Source organism: Triplophysa dalaica, chromosome 3, assembly GCF_015846415.1.
Source record: "Triplophysa dalaica isolate WHDGS20190420 chromosome 3, ASM1584641v1, whole genome shotgun sequence".
Taxonomy (NCBI): domain Eukaryota; kingdom Metazoa; phylum Chordata; class Actinopteri; order Cypriniformes; family Nemacheilidae; genus Triplophysa; species Triplophysa dalaica.
The window spans coordinates 20,653,158-20,669,137 of NC_079544.1; the positions used below are offsets into that span (position 1 = coordinate 20,653,158).

General features: G+C 37.9%; 1 protein-coding gene across 1 annotated transcript in view; it reads left to right on the forward strand.

Moving 5' to 3' along the window:
* The first annotated feature begins 14,329 nt into the window (after positions 1 to 14,329).
* The window catches only part of LOC130417379 (ephrin type-B receptor 1), a 179,417-nt gene continuing 177,766 nt past the window's right edge, over positions 14,330 to 15,980 (forward strand). Inside the window, exon 1 of the mRNA XM_056742920.1 lies at positions 14,330 to 14,516. Coding sequence (XP_056598898.1) covers positions 14,459 to 14,516 — 58 coding nt within the window. The 5' untranslated portion in view covers positions 14,330 to 14,458. The remainder of the gene's footprint in view (positions 14,517 to 15,980) is intronic.

The following is a 15,980-nucleotide window of genomic DNA, read 5'->3' on the forward strand; positions in this document are numbered from 1 at the left end:
ATGTATATTAGCACAGTATACCCTTATTGTTATTTCTTCATTAGAATTGACTGTTAAAAAAAATCAGTGGAGTTTCTAATTTCTGCAACACTTTGGATTGTTTCCAAAAAGTTTTTCTGTCCCAGTCACAAATGGCGCACTTCTTATGGACTTTCGGTCTCGTGGACTTAAATTCTGCATTTTCGCCAGGCTATGAGTCAGTAGGGTGTCCCATTTGAATCACCTCAGGACCACCTGGACTCAGGACCACCGGACTCAGGACCACCGGACTCGGGACCACCGTACTCGGGACCACCGTACTCGGGACCACCGGACTCGGGGCCGCTGGACTTGATGCTGGCCACTGCACTTGACTGGACGCTGGTGCAGCAGTCGTTTTGTTTTTAACTCCGCCTCACCAAACTCGGTCCTCTCCGCCACCACCGAGAATGCGCTGGCGAACGTCCCGGTTACCGTAATTCCCCTGACGGAACCCAAGCAGCAAGTGGGCTTGGCGAGAACGTGGGGATGACGCTGTACCACCCATGGTGGCTGCCTGCTGGGTTCGGTGATGTTCGGTCATTCTGTCATGAAATATGTGGAGAGAACCCAATTGCAGGCAGCGGAGATAGCGAAACACTATTAAAGGGGTCAAAATCAACAGGAACAGGTGTAGGGTATGAACTAATTAACAGGCAATAATGAGAAGAAAGAGCGGGAAACACAGACTCAGAGAGAAAGAATGGTGATCCAAAAGGCCCAAAACCGCTCCCTCCACATAAAACCTTAGGCTTCGCAATGACTCCGCCACAATACAAAGAAAGACATGACATAATGAGGCAGAGTCATGACAAATAGTGTATACAAATAAATAAATATACATAAGTAGTTGCATTTACATCATGACAAATTAATGCATTACAAACATAAGTATCTATTGAATAATGCTGGGGTGGCATATCAACATACGAAATACAGAACAATAAAAACCGGCAGCTCCAGCCCCAAATAACTAGGGACAACAAGTGTGGTCGATTTCATGCAGCACTGCGCATACGGATCAGTGAATGACAACAAAGTACCGCGAGAGTGATTAGAAAGCATTGCTCTTTCCGGTGTGATGACCTCAAGTCTGTCTCAAAATGCACTCCCATGTAGTGCCTAGTGCCCTATAGGTCCGCACTTTGGACTCCATTAAGCATCTTCTTTACGATGTCCTTATTGAGAGTGTTAATACTGGTGAATTGGCAGAATCAATGAAACAAGGTCTCATTTGTCTAATACCCAAGCCTAATAAGGATTCAAAACAGTTGGATAATTGGCGCCCAATTACCCTTTTGAATTCAGATTATAACCTATTGGCTTCTGTATATGCCCATAAACTTTAACCTTATCAAACAGAAATAATTTATTACACTCAGTCGGGATTTTTAAAAGGTAGACATATTTCTCATAATATTTGATTAATTATAGATATTTTAGATTATGTTGAAAATTAACGAAGAGGCATTTATTTTGTTCATCGACTCCTATAAAGCGTTCGACATGACAAGCGTTCGACAAGCGTGGACATTCCTTTATCTTTAAAGCCCTTTCTAAATTGGTTTTGGTAGTTAATTTATTAACATGATTCGTACTCTCTATAACGGAATTAACATCTGTGTTATCTTGGTGTCTGGAACTTCTCACCGTTTTATTGTGGGAAGAGGTATTCGCAAGGGATGTCCCATCTCTCCTTTCCTTTTTCTTCTGGCTGCAGAGTGTTTAAGTTTGCATATACATGTATTTCCCTTAAAAATGATTCTCAAGTTTCTGTTGCCCTAAGTGAATATAATCTTTCCTCCAAAATTTCGGGATTAATGGTAAATCCAAAGAAAGGTGAAATTTGGTATATACATGATTCAGATACGATTTCTGTTGTTGGTATTGAAGTTAAAAATCTAATTTAAAAATAGTACTTAAATTTAAGTAGACCTACACACAACAGAAAAAAATGTACCAGTAAGATACTGGTTTATTAACATAATTGTACATTTTACAGGCATCGGTTGTAGGTATCGGTATCGGCGAGTACCAGAAAAATATCAGTACTCGTACTCGGTCTTAAAAAAAATGGTATCGGTGCATCCCTAGTAACAAGTCACTCTTTTTCAAGGAATGGGTGAATTAAAATATATTTTTTATTTCTAATTCGTTAAATGCTCATGGATAACTTTTTTCCTTTACTGATTTTGTATATTTTAAAGGTGCAACAATTTCACTTAAAGAATTCAATAAGATGATTTAATGTATACCCCTGGGTTTAAAAGCTTTGCTTAAAGCACATTTGATTTATGGTGGATTAAATAATTATATTCCTATTCTTAGAATCAACAGTGTTCATGTTTTAGGTAAAAAGTGTGATAACGTCTTTATCAGAAATGCTCTTTCCTTAACTCAAGGATGTTTATGTAAAGCACGGTACAAATGGAGTATTTGTTATCCAAATTCTGATTTGAATAACTTGTGGACCTTTCATCACAAACTTTCTATTCCAATCAAAATCAAAGAACTTCATTTTAAATTCTTCATAGATATTACACTTGTAATTTACTTTTAAGCAGATCTTCTTAGAATGTTTCCTGTTTGTGTTCTTTCTGTAACATTGAAGAAGAATCTGTTTTACATTTGTTCTATCATTGCCCATTCGCAAAATCTTTTTGGTCAGAAGGGTCCATTTTAATACTTTCTCGCTGTAACAAGATAAAAGAAATGACAGATTCTACGATTGAGTGATGAGTGAGTTTGAACACACTGTTTTATTGCTTTTTCTTCTTGGAAAATTCCATCTAGACAAAACCAGAACCATACATTGTTATACCAACTTTAGAAATTCTCCTTTGATCTAATGTATCTTTTCAATTCATTTAAGTCTATGTCAAAACCTTTAAATTCAAAGGTTTCTAAAACGTGTAACATTCTTGTGTCTGTTGTAAGATTTCTTAAAGGGGCCATATGGCGAAAATACGTGTTTTTCTGTCTTTGGCGTGCTATAAGTTGCCCATGCAAGTATTAGACAGGTAAAATTGCAAAAATTTAAGTGTCTGAACAACATATACATTCTATCTTAAAAGAATGCGAATGGCGAATCCAGACCTGCGTGAAATGCCTCGTGTAACCACACCCCCACGCATGTACGTCATTTTGTGGTATGATTTGTCTACGGACACCCAAATGTATACGCATGTAGGGTGGGCGGTCTTGTAAATCTAATTGTACCGTCGCCGGGGCAGACTGATGTTCCGAATATGGTAAGAGGTGTTACATTTCCGTGCAGTATTCGACCAATCACTAGGAACTGGTGACCTGGCCAATCACAGCACACCTCGCTTTACAGAGCATTGAGCTTTTTAAAATAAGCTTCATTTCAGAGTGGCTGAGCAAAGAGGAGAAACAAAACAAAGAGATGCACGGTATGTCTGTTGTCTCCCCTGTACAAGACTCCACCCTGTACTCCATACTCCACAAGACCGGAGTGGGCCATAGGGGTTGAGAAAAAAACTAAACGTGAAAGTGTGTATGCTTTTATTTTGAAAAATAAGCCTCGTTGTATCAGGAAATTACTTTATAATTAAGCCATTCAAAGCTCAGAGGTTATTGAGAAATGGGAGTGGTCAAGAAAAGTGCAAATATGTTTATATAAGACATTTATAGTTAAAGTTTGTAAATGACTGTGGATTAACCGTGGACCAACTGTGGATTAAGTTTGTGGATTTGCAATTTAAAGTAAGGATCAACTCTTTGTGCCAGACATCTCCAGTGTCCAGTCTTAAAGGAGTGGTATCAGTTTGTATCAAGATTCCTTTATATCTTAAGTGTTGTTGACTGATAGTCTGAAATCATTCTTTGATTTGATTTTGTTGAGTGGGTGCCTTTGTGTATAGAGAATGTGAATGCTGATGTCACGCCCTTTGTTGCATGTTGCTGTGTTGCCGCCATCTTGGGAGGAAAATACTCCACTGCTATTATTGTTTTGATATGTACCATTACTTGTTTTGTTTGATGTATGGAGAAATCAAAAGTGAGAGAACCATGGGCTTTTCCTGAACGACTCTGCATGATTCTATTGCAGCTGTTTAACACAGCAAGACCGACTTACCATAGTAATGTTTCCTAATTAAACTAGAAAAACGAAACACGGTGTGACATCGATTAAGAAGTTCTATTGTAGGTTGGATTGCAAGTTTTTATTTTTTAACTATTTACAATTTTTAACAATTGTAGCTTTTTATGCCACCACATTGAATTGCATAATATACAAATAAAATCTAAATATTGCCAATTTTCAAACTTGACTCAATGTTTTCAAAACTTTTACATTACTCATAGTGATCATTGCATTTGTCTGTGGGTTAGGATAAAGTATTAATTCAAGTTAATTCAAATGAAAGTTAAAAATTTTTACCTGACTAATGTAGCTTATAAACTATAATTCTACTTAATGATAATATGTGGACTAACAGTGTCACAATATACCACTATTGACAGTAATTTTGATAATCCAAAAATATAATTGTCGATATTGTATATTCTTGTCATATCATATTTGATGCCGTAGGTAATTCAGCACTCTAATTTAAAAACCTAAGTTTCTTCTTCATTGGCCAAAAGACCCAAACTGAACATGACTTTCACAAATAGCATTATATATTTGTGTTTAAAATAGGTCATTAGTTATTTTGATAATCATTATCGTAAATAGTTTTGGCCATGAAAGCCATATTGCGAAAATCTGATGTTGTGAAAGCCCTTATGTACCCCTCAGTCTTGCAATATTCAGTGCCTGAGGCTAGAGGCTTCTGAATATTTAAACCCTTGCTTACTAATGGTTTAGCAAACGCTGGCCTTCTGCTCTTTAAATCTGTTCTAGTGTCTTCTTTGTTCAGTGTGTCTCTCAATCTCTCTCTCGTCTGGCCTTCATTTCCCACTGCTGGCAGCTCTGCTCTTCAGTCTAATGACGCTGTAATTGAACGTTATCCAGATAGCCGTCGTGTGGTAATGGAACGGCTCTGCGATGCCGAAGCAATCTCGGGGTGAAATGATTTGTTTGTCTAAATGCTCATCTTTCACCTTGTGCAGTGAGAATAAGATGGTGCGGAGTGTCTTGCTCTTATCACAGATATTCGTATTAGTAGTACCAATGAACCATACTACCCAGGCCAAGAGATCATGGCTGCAATCTTATAGATGGTTTTGGGATATAGACCAAGACCACCCTGCTTCTTATGGCACTGTAGCTAGTTTTACATGATGTTTGATCAGTTGGACTTCTTTTAAGTCTTAAAAGAAGGCATGTTTAACCAATTATCATTTTATATTCATGTCTTTAGTGACCCTCAATGTACAGTACATACAATGTACAGTATTCTAACATATATCTCCAAATTGCCACACTGGAATAAAACTCAAATTTATAAAAAAGTGTTCTGGTGAAGAGAGTGCTTTATAAAGGGAAATTTCTATAATAATGTGTTTTGGACTCTTGGTGGTGAAATATAACTTTAAGCTAGTGATGATTTTCGTATATATAAATGTAAAGTTCACATGCTGTCAGACTGTAATAGATGCACTTAATAGGTTTCTTAATGTACCAACTGGAAGCCAACTGATTGATATCACAAGAATATTGTAATATTTGTCCTAATAAATGTAGGAAATTAAATCTCATAGCCACGTGTGATGTAATCGAGGGGAGGGTTTTTTATTTTATTAATATGGGAAATTTGGGATCACAAATTCACACAGGTGAGTTTTGTCATAAAAGAACGAAAGCTTTCATTACCGTGTTGGCAGATAAGGGTTTGATCTCATGGCCCCTACCCTCAGATGTAAGTATCACTGCTTCATTTATCTTCTCCATCTTCATCAGTCACAGCTCGGCTGCTCTCGCAAGACCTTCAGCCCAGGGAGGTGAAGTTCAAATGCTTTTCAGGAGGAGATTAGGGAAAAGTCTTTTTGTGTCATGGAAATATGATAAAGCTTCTCTGTCGGATAGAGGTCTTGCTGGTTGAAGGTGGGCTGCTGCGATGACGCTGTGGGCGAGTTTTTAGGAGGGCTTAAGAATAAATGAATTGTCTTCCTCAGACTGTTCATTGAGGAAAGTTGTTCTCTCTTTCCGTAAATATTTAAGTGGCATTAATGAGGCAGATTTTGGAAAGTTCTGCTAGAATTCAGACATTGTTTTGGTTGTGGTTTTTTAGATATATATTTTTCTCTTCAAAGACTCTAATAGAAAGTATTCATTGTTGGTGCACTTTTAAAAATTGCACGTCAATCTCTTAACACCCTACCAGTATTCCAATTACCTGGTATTGATATTTTTGGTTTAAAGAGTTGTTGTTTACAATTTTGTAGCCTTTGCTTTTCTACAAAGTCATCTATTAATGTTAGTCACAGGCCATTGTTGATATGAATATGTGGATAATAGTGCTGTATCAAATTATTGCATTTGGCAGACGCTTTTATGCAAAGTGACATTTTATGATATGTGTTTTGGGAAATCAAACTCACCAACTTGCTTTGACTAGTGCCGTGCTTTTCCAGCTGAGCTGCAGAAAATAATGTGGCGTTGGATGTGCTGTTAATGTCATGCTGATTAGTGAACAAGATATTTTAGCTCATGTGCAAGTGGTCCGGGTGGACTTTTGCTACATATATAACATGATAGTGATGCGTTACCTCGGGTCAGTAGTGTCCTCCAGCTCATTAGCTAATTTGTCAAAACTTGCAAATAAAATAACCTTTCCCAAAAACTCATTTGACACACATCTGAGATAAAAGAGACACCAATTAACACTGAAAATGGTTGACGACCTTAATTGTAAATGTTTAATAATGCTAATTTTAGAATATTCATTATTCATCGTGGCTCTGATAAATGTCTCTTCTTTCCAACAGAGTTAATTGTATGACATAGGGTTGTGTGGGGGGTGTGCTGGTCGACAGAGAGACATATTTGTGTAGATTCGTCTTTCATTAAGGCATGAATATTGATTAAATCTGCTAGCAATTCGAATTGATTCACATTTTTAAATGTAACTAATGTTGCCTTCACGTGCTAACTGAATTATCAGAAATATGAGTTTCAGAGGTAAAATTCCACATGAACGCCCTTTGATGTCGATTGAGTTTTTGACAAAACTTTTTGCAGACATATTGTTTATCACTGCACAATATAATTCATTAAAATAGAAGTTTAATTTGTTTCAAAAGTACAAGTTGATTTTATAATGACCCCATTTTTTTTATTTTGTCTTGAATAAAATGACTTGAATAAAATACTTTTCGCTATATATTTCATCTTTGAGGTTTATTTAATTTTTTTAATTCTTAAAATCTCGTCTGGTCTCCTTCTCGTGAACCCAGTCTCGTCTTCTCTCGTGGGATAAGTGTCTCGTCACACTCGCCATAGTAGGAAAAAAACGCGATCTCTAACAAAGATTGACATTTGCACATGCACTAGTAACCTCTGTTACACGTCGATCGATCCGCATGTTTTTAACTGATGAAGTGAAGTTAATGTCATTGTTACTGTTTATTCCTAAAAGCCAATGCTTATGAATTCACGTGCACTGAGAGGTTGTAAGCTGATATTGTAAGCAGTCATTTTGCTGAGTGTTTTGCCACCCACCTGGGCGTGCTCACGTGGTAAAGCAACGATACGTCCATGCCCTCTATAAGAATTGATTCTGAATCGAATTGTGTGGGACCAAACGATTCCCAACCCTACTTTCATTAGTTTTTTGGCCGAAAATAGCTCCGGAAATAAGAGACTACTCAAAAAATGATTTCTTATTTCTTATTTATTTCTAACTAGTGACAGCATTTTTCCCAAATTCTAAATGGAATTATTGTTTACACATTTGAATCTAAATCTTTTTGAATTATTAAAAAATCCTGAGCGGTCTCACATTTAGATGCCACGATAAATGAATGTCTGTATATATTTGGTTTCCACCCACTTTAATTTCCACAATTTCTTTTTAATGCCTTTAAATAGCTTTTTACACTTTTTATGTTCACATTTTTCACACCTTGCAGTAAGAAAAAATAATGTATAAAGATTTCACAGAGTCTTAGAGTCTCTTTTTTAATTACATACATAGTAATTATTAAAACAAAATGAAAAAATATGTTTGAGATGTATGGTATATTCGAATCAACACATCACCTTGTGGATTTTTCGTAACATCATCCATTCTAAATGTTTCTATAATGACATGAATCTGCCCGCAGGAGCCGGAGGTTTAGCTGTGTGTTCTGTCTCTTTAGCTGTATTGGAACTCGCTGATCGTCTTCCCGTCACTGGATAATGTTATTTTTATGAATTAGGGTCAAAGGTCAACTTCCCGTGGCCACCTGCACACCTTCTGTTAGACTGTCAGATATGAGACTGAAATGGTGACAGAATGAAGTTAAAGCTCATTAATCCGAGCAAAATCTAATAAACAAATGCTCAAACTGACTGCTGCTGAGAGACTCACAAGGCAAACAGGGGATAAGTTTTAATTATGAAAGCTTCAACTCTGTCACACACACACACACACACACACACATAAAAAACTGTATTTTTAGATTTTTAAATATTGTTATGTACGATTTATTCAAGAAAATTATTTTTCTATCTATCTATCTATCTTTCTTTCTTTCTTTCTTTCTTTCTTGCCTGTCTCTCTGTTTTACTTTCCTGTCTTTCTTTCCTTCTTGCCTGTCTTCCTTTCTTTCCTTCTTGCCTGTCTGTCTTTCTTTCTTTCTTTCTTTCTTTCTTGCCTGTCTGTCTTTCTTTCTTTCTTTCTTTCCTTCTTGCCTGTCTTTCTTTCTTTCCTTCTTGCCTGTCTTCCTTTCTTTCCTTCTTGCCTGTCTTTCTTTCTTTCTTTCTTTCTTGCCTGTCTGTCTTTCTTTCTTTCTTTCTTTCTTGCCTGTCTGTCTTTCTTTCTTTCTTTCTTTCCTTCTTGCCTGTCTGTCTTTCTTTCTTTCTTTCTTTCCTTCTTGCCTGTCTTTCTTTCCTGTCTTTCTTTCCTTCTTGCCTGTCTTTCTTTCTTTCTTTCTTTCCTTCTTCTCCGTCTTTCTTTACTGTCTTTCTTTCCTTCTTGCCTCTCTTTCTTTCTTTCTTTCTTTCTTTCCTTCTTGCCTGTCTTTCTTTCTTTCTTTCTTTCCTTCTTGTCTGTCTTTCTTTCTTTCTTTCCTTCTTGTCTGTCTTTCTTTCTTTCTTTCTTTCTTTCTTGTCTGTCTGTCTTTCTTTCCTGTCTTTCTTTCCTTCTTGCCTCTCTTTCTTTCTTTCTTTCTTTCCTTCTTTCCATCTTGTCTGTCTTTCTTACTTTCATTTCTTTCTTTCCTTCTTGCCTTTCTTTCTTTCTTTCCTTCTTGCCTTTCTTTCTTTCTTTCTTTCTTTCTTCTGTCCTTCTTGCCTTTGTTTCTTTCTTTCCTTCTTGTCTGTCTTTCTTACTTTCTTGCCTTTCTTTCTTTCTTTCTTTCTTTCTTTCCTTCTTGCCTTTCTTTCTTTCTTTGTTACTTTCTTCTTTCTTTCTTCCTTGCCTGTCTTTCTTTCTTTCCATCTTTCCTTTGTTTCTTTCTTTCTTTCCTTCTTGCCTTTCTTTCTTTCCTTCTTGCCTTTCTTTCTTTCTTTGTTTCTTTTTTTCTTTCTTTCTCGCCTGTCCTTATTTCTTTCTTGCCTGTCTTTCTGTCATTATCTCATCTCTTTCTTTCTCCTTTAGTTGAGTCTCTCACAGACAATCTGTCTTTGTCCCTCTCTTTTTTTCTGGTTCTTTTCTTTCTCTTTTCTTTATTTTCTTTATTTACAATGAACAACATAACAATAAATTGTCTGTCTGTCTGTCTCTCTCGCTGCCTTTTAACTCTACTTACATTTGAACCATAATGTTAGCATCTCTCTTTACTGTAATGTTGGCATGCTGTGTTGAAATGCTAACAGTTTTCACATTAAAATCTTTTTTTCAGTTAAATGTTTTTTAGGCATTCTTTCAAGTTAAATGTCAATGTCATGTGACATTATAGCAAATCTTTAGCTTTGGTTTTATCATATTCATTTTTTTATACTGTAAGAATACTTAATGTAAATTTAAATGCCTCATAAGAAACACGGCCGATCTGTGTCAGGTAAGCACAACAACAGCCATAGAACCAACACAACCCATCAAGAATTTTACATTTATCTCGTTTTGCACATTTCTACTAGGAACCATGTCCTCGTGATCATGCAAGTTTGTATGTGTGTGTGTGTATGTGTTTGGAGAAAGAAGGACCCATCTGTCTCTGTAGAGTAGATTAATATCTCTTATTTAGCCTCAGTCTTACGTGCTCTCTGGTTCTGCCTTCATGAGTATCTTCCTTATTAACTGGAGTTATTAAACACTGGCTCATGTAGTCATGGTGGAAAAGCCCTGTCAGGATCTAATTTATTGTGGATGGAAGTGCTTTCATCCTGCCGAAGTACATGAAACTGTTGAGAGTCCTCACAGAACCTCATTTTGTTAATATACGATTGGAGTAACAGTTGTGTCAGGGACTAGCCTGAGAGAGCACACGGCTGCTTCTGTTGACCTACTTTGATAAAATCCAAAGAAATAAATAGAAGTCACATTTCTTTAAAGTCCATTTCTATCTCTTAGTTTAAATGATAAAGTTCAGAAACAATGGAACGATGTCTATGTTAAGGTAAATGATGACAGACAATTTTGCAACCTCTTAAACCCTCACATAGATTCATACATTTATATTTAGCAGTTTTTTCTCTCCATCTGGTCTCATTTTCTTGTTTTTAACCTTTAATATGTTTTAGCTTCAGCATTTATGACTCGTTTTAAATGATAATCTATGCTTTGTCTTTTTTTCATTTACTCTCACCTCAATTTCACTACGATCTGAACAAAGGCACTATTGATTTTAGCAGCAGGTCTCTCGCCTTTGTTTCCTCCTTTTTCTGTCATCTTGTGTTTACATCCTTATGTTGTGAACATGAAAATTGCCAATAATATGCAAATGTATATTGGAGGGCGGAGTTCAAATTAAAGTTTGAATGTTTCCTCAACACGTTTTCGTGTGTATGCTGGAATTTAAACAGGGATTGATTGGTTCAGGCTGTTATATCTCTCTAGAGGTGACGCAAAGGTTGAAGGTCGGATTTAGTGTGTCAGAAATAGGCATGACAAATCCACACTGTCGTAAATCCACATAAATGTACGCACACAAGCACACTCAGAAAGTACGAAACAGGGAGACACCATTAAAAATGATGAATGTGCTCCGAGAGCAGCAGAACCGGGTGACAGTAGCAATGGGACAAAGTGCCGTGTTTTGTGTAAAACTGCCCCAGTTCTGCAGCTCACACACACACGCACACAGACACACTTTCTGATGGGGTTTTCAGGTGCTCTCATTCTTATGCATTTGTGGATTTTATTCATGTTCTCCTTCACAGATCTTCCTAGACTTAAAAGGGCAGTTCACACAAAAATACAAAATAAAAATTCTGTCAACCTTTACTCAATCTCAAGTTGATCCAAATCTGTATACATTTCTTTGTTCTGATGAACACAAAGAAAGATATTTGGAGAATGCTTTCAACCAAACAGTTCACGGCCACCATTGACTACCATAGTAGGAAAAATTAAAATTGTAGTCAAAAATGTTTGCTTTCCTACATCCTTCAAATGTCGTTTTTTATGTTAAACTGAACCAAGAAATGTATTAAGATATTTTCCTAACAGCAGCTCATTTTTACTATTTTACATCTGTTAACCTCATATGGTTACTTTGAGACATGGCTTGCAGCAATTCTGTATGCAACAGGTTTCTTCACATGATTTCTTCCCTTTTTCAGCATTAGCAGGCCACTTTGGTAACGCACAGACTCACAAAACATACTGGACATTAAGGATACTGTGTATTCAATTAACACACACACACAGAGCTGCTTTTAGTCCTGAAGTGTGTTTCCGGGCCAGCGCTGTTGTTTCAGCGCACTCGCTGTAGCTGTAATTTGCCGGGCGAAATCAATAGCCTGTCAGCATACAGCGGCGTCTCTCCATGTTCTGATGTTATTGTAGGGGGGCAAACATGGTGCATGTTTGTAATGCAATACTGTTTTGTGATGTCATGTCGACATCGTCTGGTCTGGCCGTGGACCTCGAGGAGATTATTGGAGCGGGATTGAATTTCCTCTCCAGTATTGGCGAAGGAGTCAGGGACTTGATGTGTGTGTGGTAGATGCTCTTTGAGTGTTACCAGGTGCAGAATGACCGATGCCAAATCATGCTGATGGGAGGCAGATGAGGAGATGGACTGGAAAAGAGGGGGTGCAGGTGGAACAGCTTCTTTTATTGATCACTGTAGAAGGGGATAGCAGTGCCGTTCTAATGTCCGTCCCTCAGGGGTGGACTTTTTGTCTGCACCATCTGTTTCAGCACACCTTGGAACAGGGGACATAGAACAGGAGAGACAAAAAGAAGATATGTTGGTCAAACAACATTGGACCATTAAGTACTATTGTATGTGAGACATTTTTCAAAATACCTTGTTTTGTGAAGAAAGAGTCACAGGTTTATAAGGACATGAGTGTGAATAAGCGGTGAAATAGATGTGGGGAATTTGGGGGAATAGAGGTAATGTAGATAAAGCACTGACATTTGTGTTAGTATAAACAAGCAGATTTGATTGGATGAGGAAAAAATTATATTCTGGGGGGAAAAGAGTGACACTGTGACGTGTGCTATTTGCAGAAATATGATTATAAAATGTCCCCGACTTTGCAGGGCAATTACAGTCCAATTTGAATGCAAATGTCTTCCTCCTGCCCTTATGAAGATAATTACGGCTTCAGCATGCACGCGCGGTTCTCAGAATAACAGTGCCAGCGCTGGGGAAGAGCGCAGGCGGCGCGCACAACATCTCGCAAACCTCTCAAGGTGCGCTGGTTTGCGAGTACGCGCGCACTCGACAGGTTGGGTTTGATCGTGTCTCGTTCAGTCTTGTAAAGTCTGTGCTCTGCTCGCGAACAGCGATTCCCCAGCAGTACCCCACTGTGCACAGCCAGCACGAACTCATTTACATCGCCTCCTTATTAAACTCCTGCGCTAATGAAGAGATTCCCAATTAACGCAGACGCTTCTCACAATGCTTATGAAGAGTGTGCACTTTTTATGACACTTTCACTTTCAGGTAGCATCAAGCTAGGTAAATAACTGTAAACCGGACGTGTAATGTGAAAGTGTGTTTAAGATTTGTTTTTTATCTAACTATCAGGCTAAGTACAGATCTATGGTTCCAGTCGAAATAATAGCGAGACTTATAACTGGTAATTGGGGTTTTCATGATAAATAAATGTTTTTATTAGCACTGTGGGAATATTCTATCTTAAAATAGACAACACGCATGTTTATGTGCAGGCACATAAACATTTATGCATTTGCATAAATGCAGAACCCTTCTCCATCTATTTAAAGTGCATTCAAGCGTTACTTTTTTAACACTGCTGTTCAAACCCATAACCTATGTTCTGTAACCTGGTGCATTAAATATTTTGTTTAAATAGCAACTTTTTGATCTGACAATTGTGTACTTTACAGTTTGATTAAATGAAAGGCAGAGATTGGAGATCCTTTACTGTCAAATAAGAACAAACAGACTGTAGGCGAAATTGAGCCTACAGTATTTACCAGCATTGCCAAAGTGTTCCCACGGTGCACCTGTATCAACAGTCTCTCTGTCTCTCTTCTAATCCCTGTCCTATTTGAATGCCACTTTCGTTTTCAAATGATTTCAGTCGTAATTGCAGTTTACCTTTGGGGTTGAGTTTTAGAGGATGATGAAAGACGTCAATTCAACATATTTTTTTTTTCATTCGCATCATCTACTCCACAACGCGCCCTGATCATTAAAAACAAGTTGATTTATAACTCTTGTACCTTTTGCGAGCGCAACCCAGACTCTGTCATTTTTATTAAGTATAACGTCAGACACTTTTTCTAGAACTATTAGTCATCAGAAGAGGCGCAAACCAGGGCGCGAAAGATGCTTTCTAATCATGAACTTCGCCTTTGGCCAGATGAGGGTGCTGTTTCCTTTCATACCAAACGCGTGTTTCTCCTCATACAGGGCATTGGGAAAAGTTTTTGTTTTGAATAACAATGCATGCGGGAAGAGAAATCCGCCCGTGATTGGTTGGCGGTTTTCGGTTTGCGATCTGTGATTGGTTCGAATATTTTAAAGGGGCTTTCAGGGGTCCGCCTCTCTCCTCTCTCGCATCTCGGCGTCCGTGGCAGCATCCACTTATTCTTTACTACTTGCCTGCGATGTGACTCCACGCCGCTCGCCCACTGGAATATCAGCCCGTGTGCCAAGTGACGGATTTTACGCGCACGCACCGCCGTTCGGTTTTCCGAATTTGAAGGGGACACCGCGGCAGCGGGAGATACCTTTTGCCATGACTGTGGAATTAATAAAAATGTTGTGCCTGGTAACAGCGGTTTTCGCGATGGAAGGTAAATATATGGATTTTTCTGTTTCCATAACGCGCTCCGTGGAGTGCGTAAGCGCGCTTTGCGCTCCAAGTTTTCTCGCGGAGCGCTTCGGGTTTGACAGATATTGTCTCGTAGCGGGAAATTGAACTGGATTGTATTCGTGAGGATAAGTTTACAACGATAAAACATTTGGGGGCATCTAACGGAGTTGGGATGGAGTTGGTGATTCCCGGTTTCATTACTTGGGATGGTCTTAATCCAAATGTGGCTCAACGTTTAAACGCCAAACATGTTGTCTGGTTGGATAACCTAAAAAAACGCGTTTTCAATGAAATAGTATTACGCTTAACATCATATTTGTGTGCGTGGGGGTACATCGCAAGATCAAGCCGTTTTGCAGGTGCTGTGTACAGTAGACATCATGAATGAATGAGTAGATTTTTTCTTTTTTTATACGTTTTCTATTAATTACTGCATGTTGTTATAAAGAATATTATGCTGTTAATATGGGAGTTGGCACCAAATTTATTTTACTTTACATGCTTTTGATCAGCAGCCTAAAATGTAACGAATAACCTGGCACTGACTTTTTAAAATGCACTACTAATACTGAACTACTCTTAATATTTAAATTTAAATAATGTTGAAGCAAAGATGTGATCATATATTTAAGATCGCAATGTCGTAGTTGAACCATTTAAATAAATCAATTATTAATAATACTTAAGCGCATATAAACACTTTACGCGTTCTGAATACAAACCATCCGTGGTCACCGGTAACATGATCTATTCAGGTCACGTCACTATTTGATATATTCGCAAATGTGAGCAGCAAAGCGTCGAAAAAGAGAGAAAAATCCTTCCTGTCTGGCATTTGACAGATGGTGGTTGAGTGGTTGTTGCGTCTTCGCCAGAATTCAGACGTTCAGCTCGGGATTCTGCGTGTGCGCGTTTGAAATGATTGGTCTCCAGATCAGTAATGAACACAGCGAACATGAAGGGATTCTGTAGGCTATTTGTCTCCAGTTCTCTATATTTACATTTATGCATTTGACAGACATGGATCAATCAAAAGCGACAGTTATTCTAGGTATAAATTGATCAGCATGTGTTTTTTCTGGAGACAAACCTATTACATTAAAAAGCTAACATAATGCTTTTAGAACACAATTTTTCTGTATCATTGAGGCTTAAATTGTGTCTCTGCAGGCCAAAATGTGTTTCAGTAAGACAGGACAAGCAACAATGCCCGCAAGTTTTTTTTCTTTCTCTGAGGTTCATAGGAAATGTGTCTGAGTGCACCAGATGGACAGAACAGGGTTAGGGCCCTCCACTTTACTAACTAATTGAAAGCCAAGTGGCCTTTGTGGTTTTAAATGTGTTTGCTGTTTGTGATTTGTGTATATTAGCCTCTCCTTGAGCCCACATCAGTCAGATCAGATTATGACTGCTAATTGGCAAACCAGTCTAGTGACCACAAACA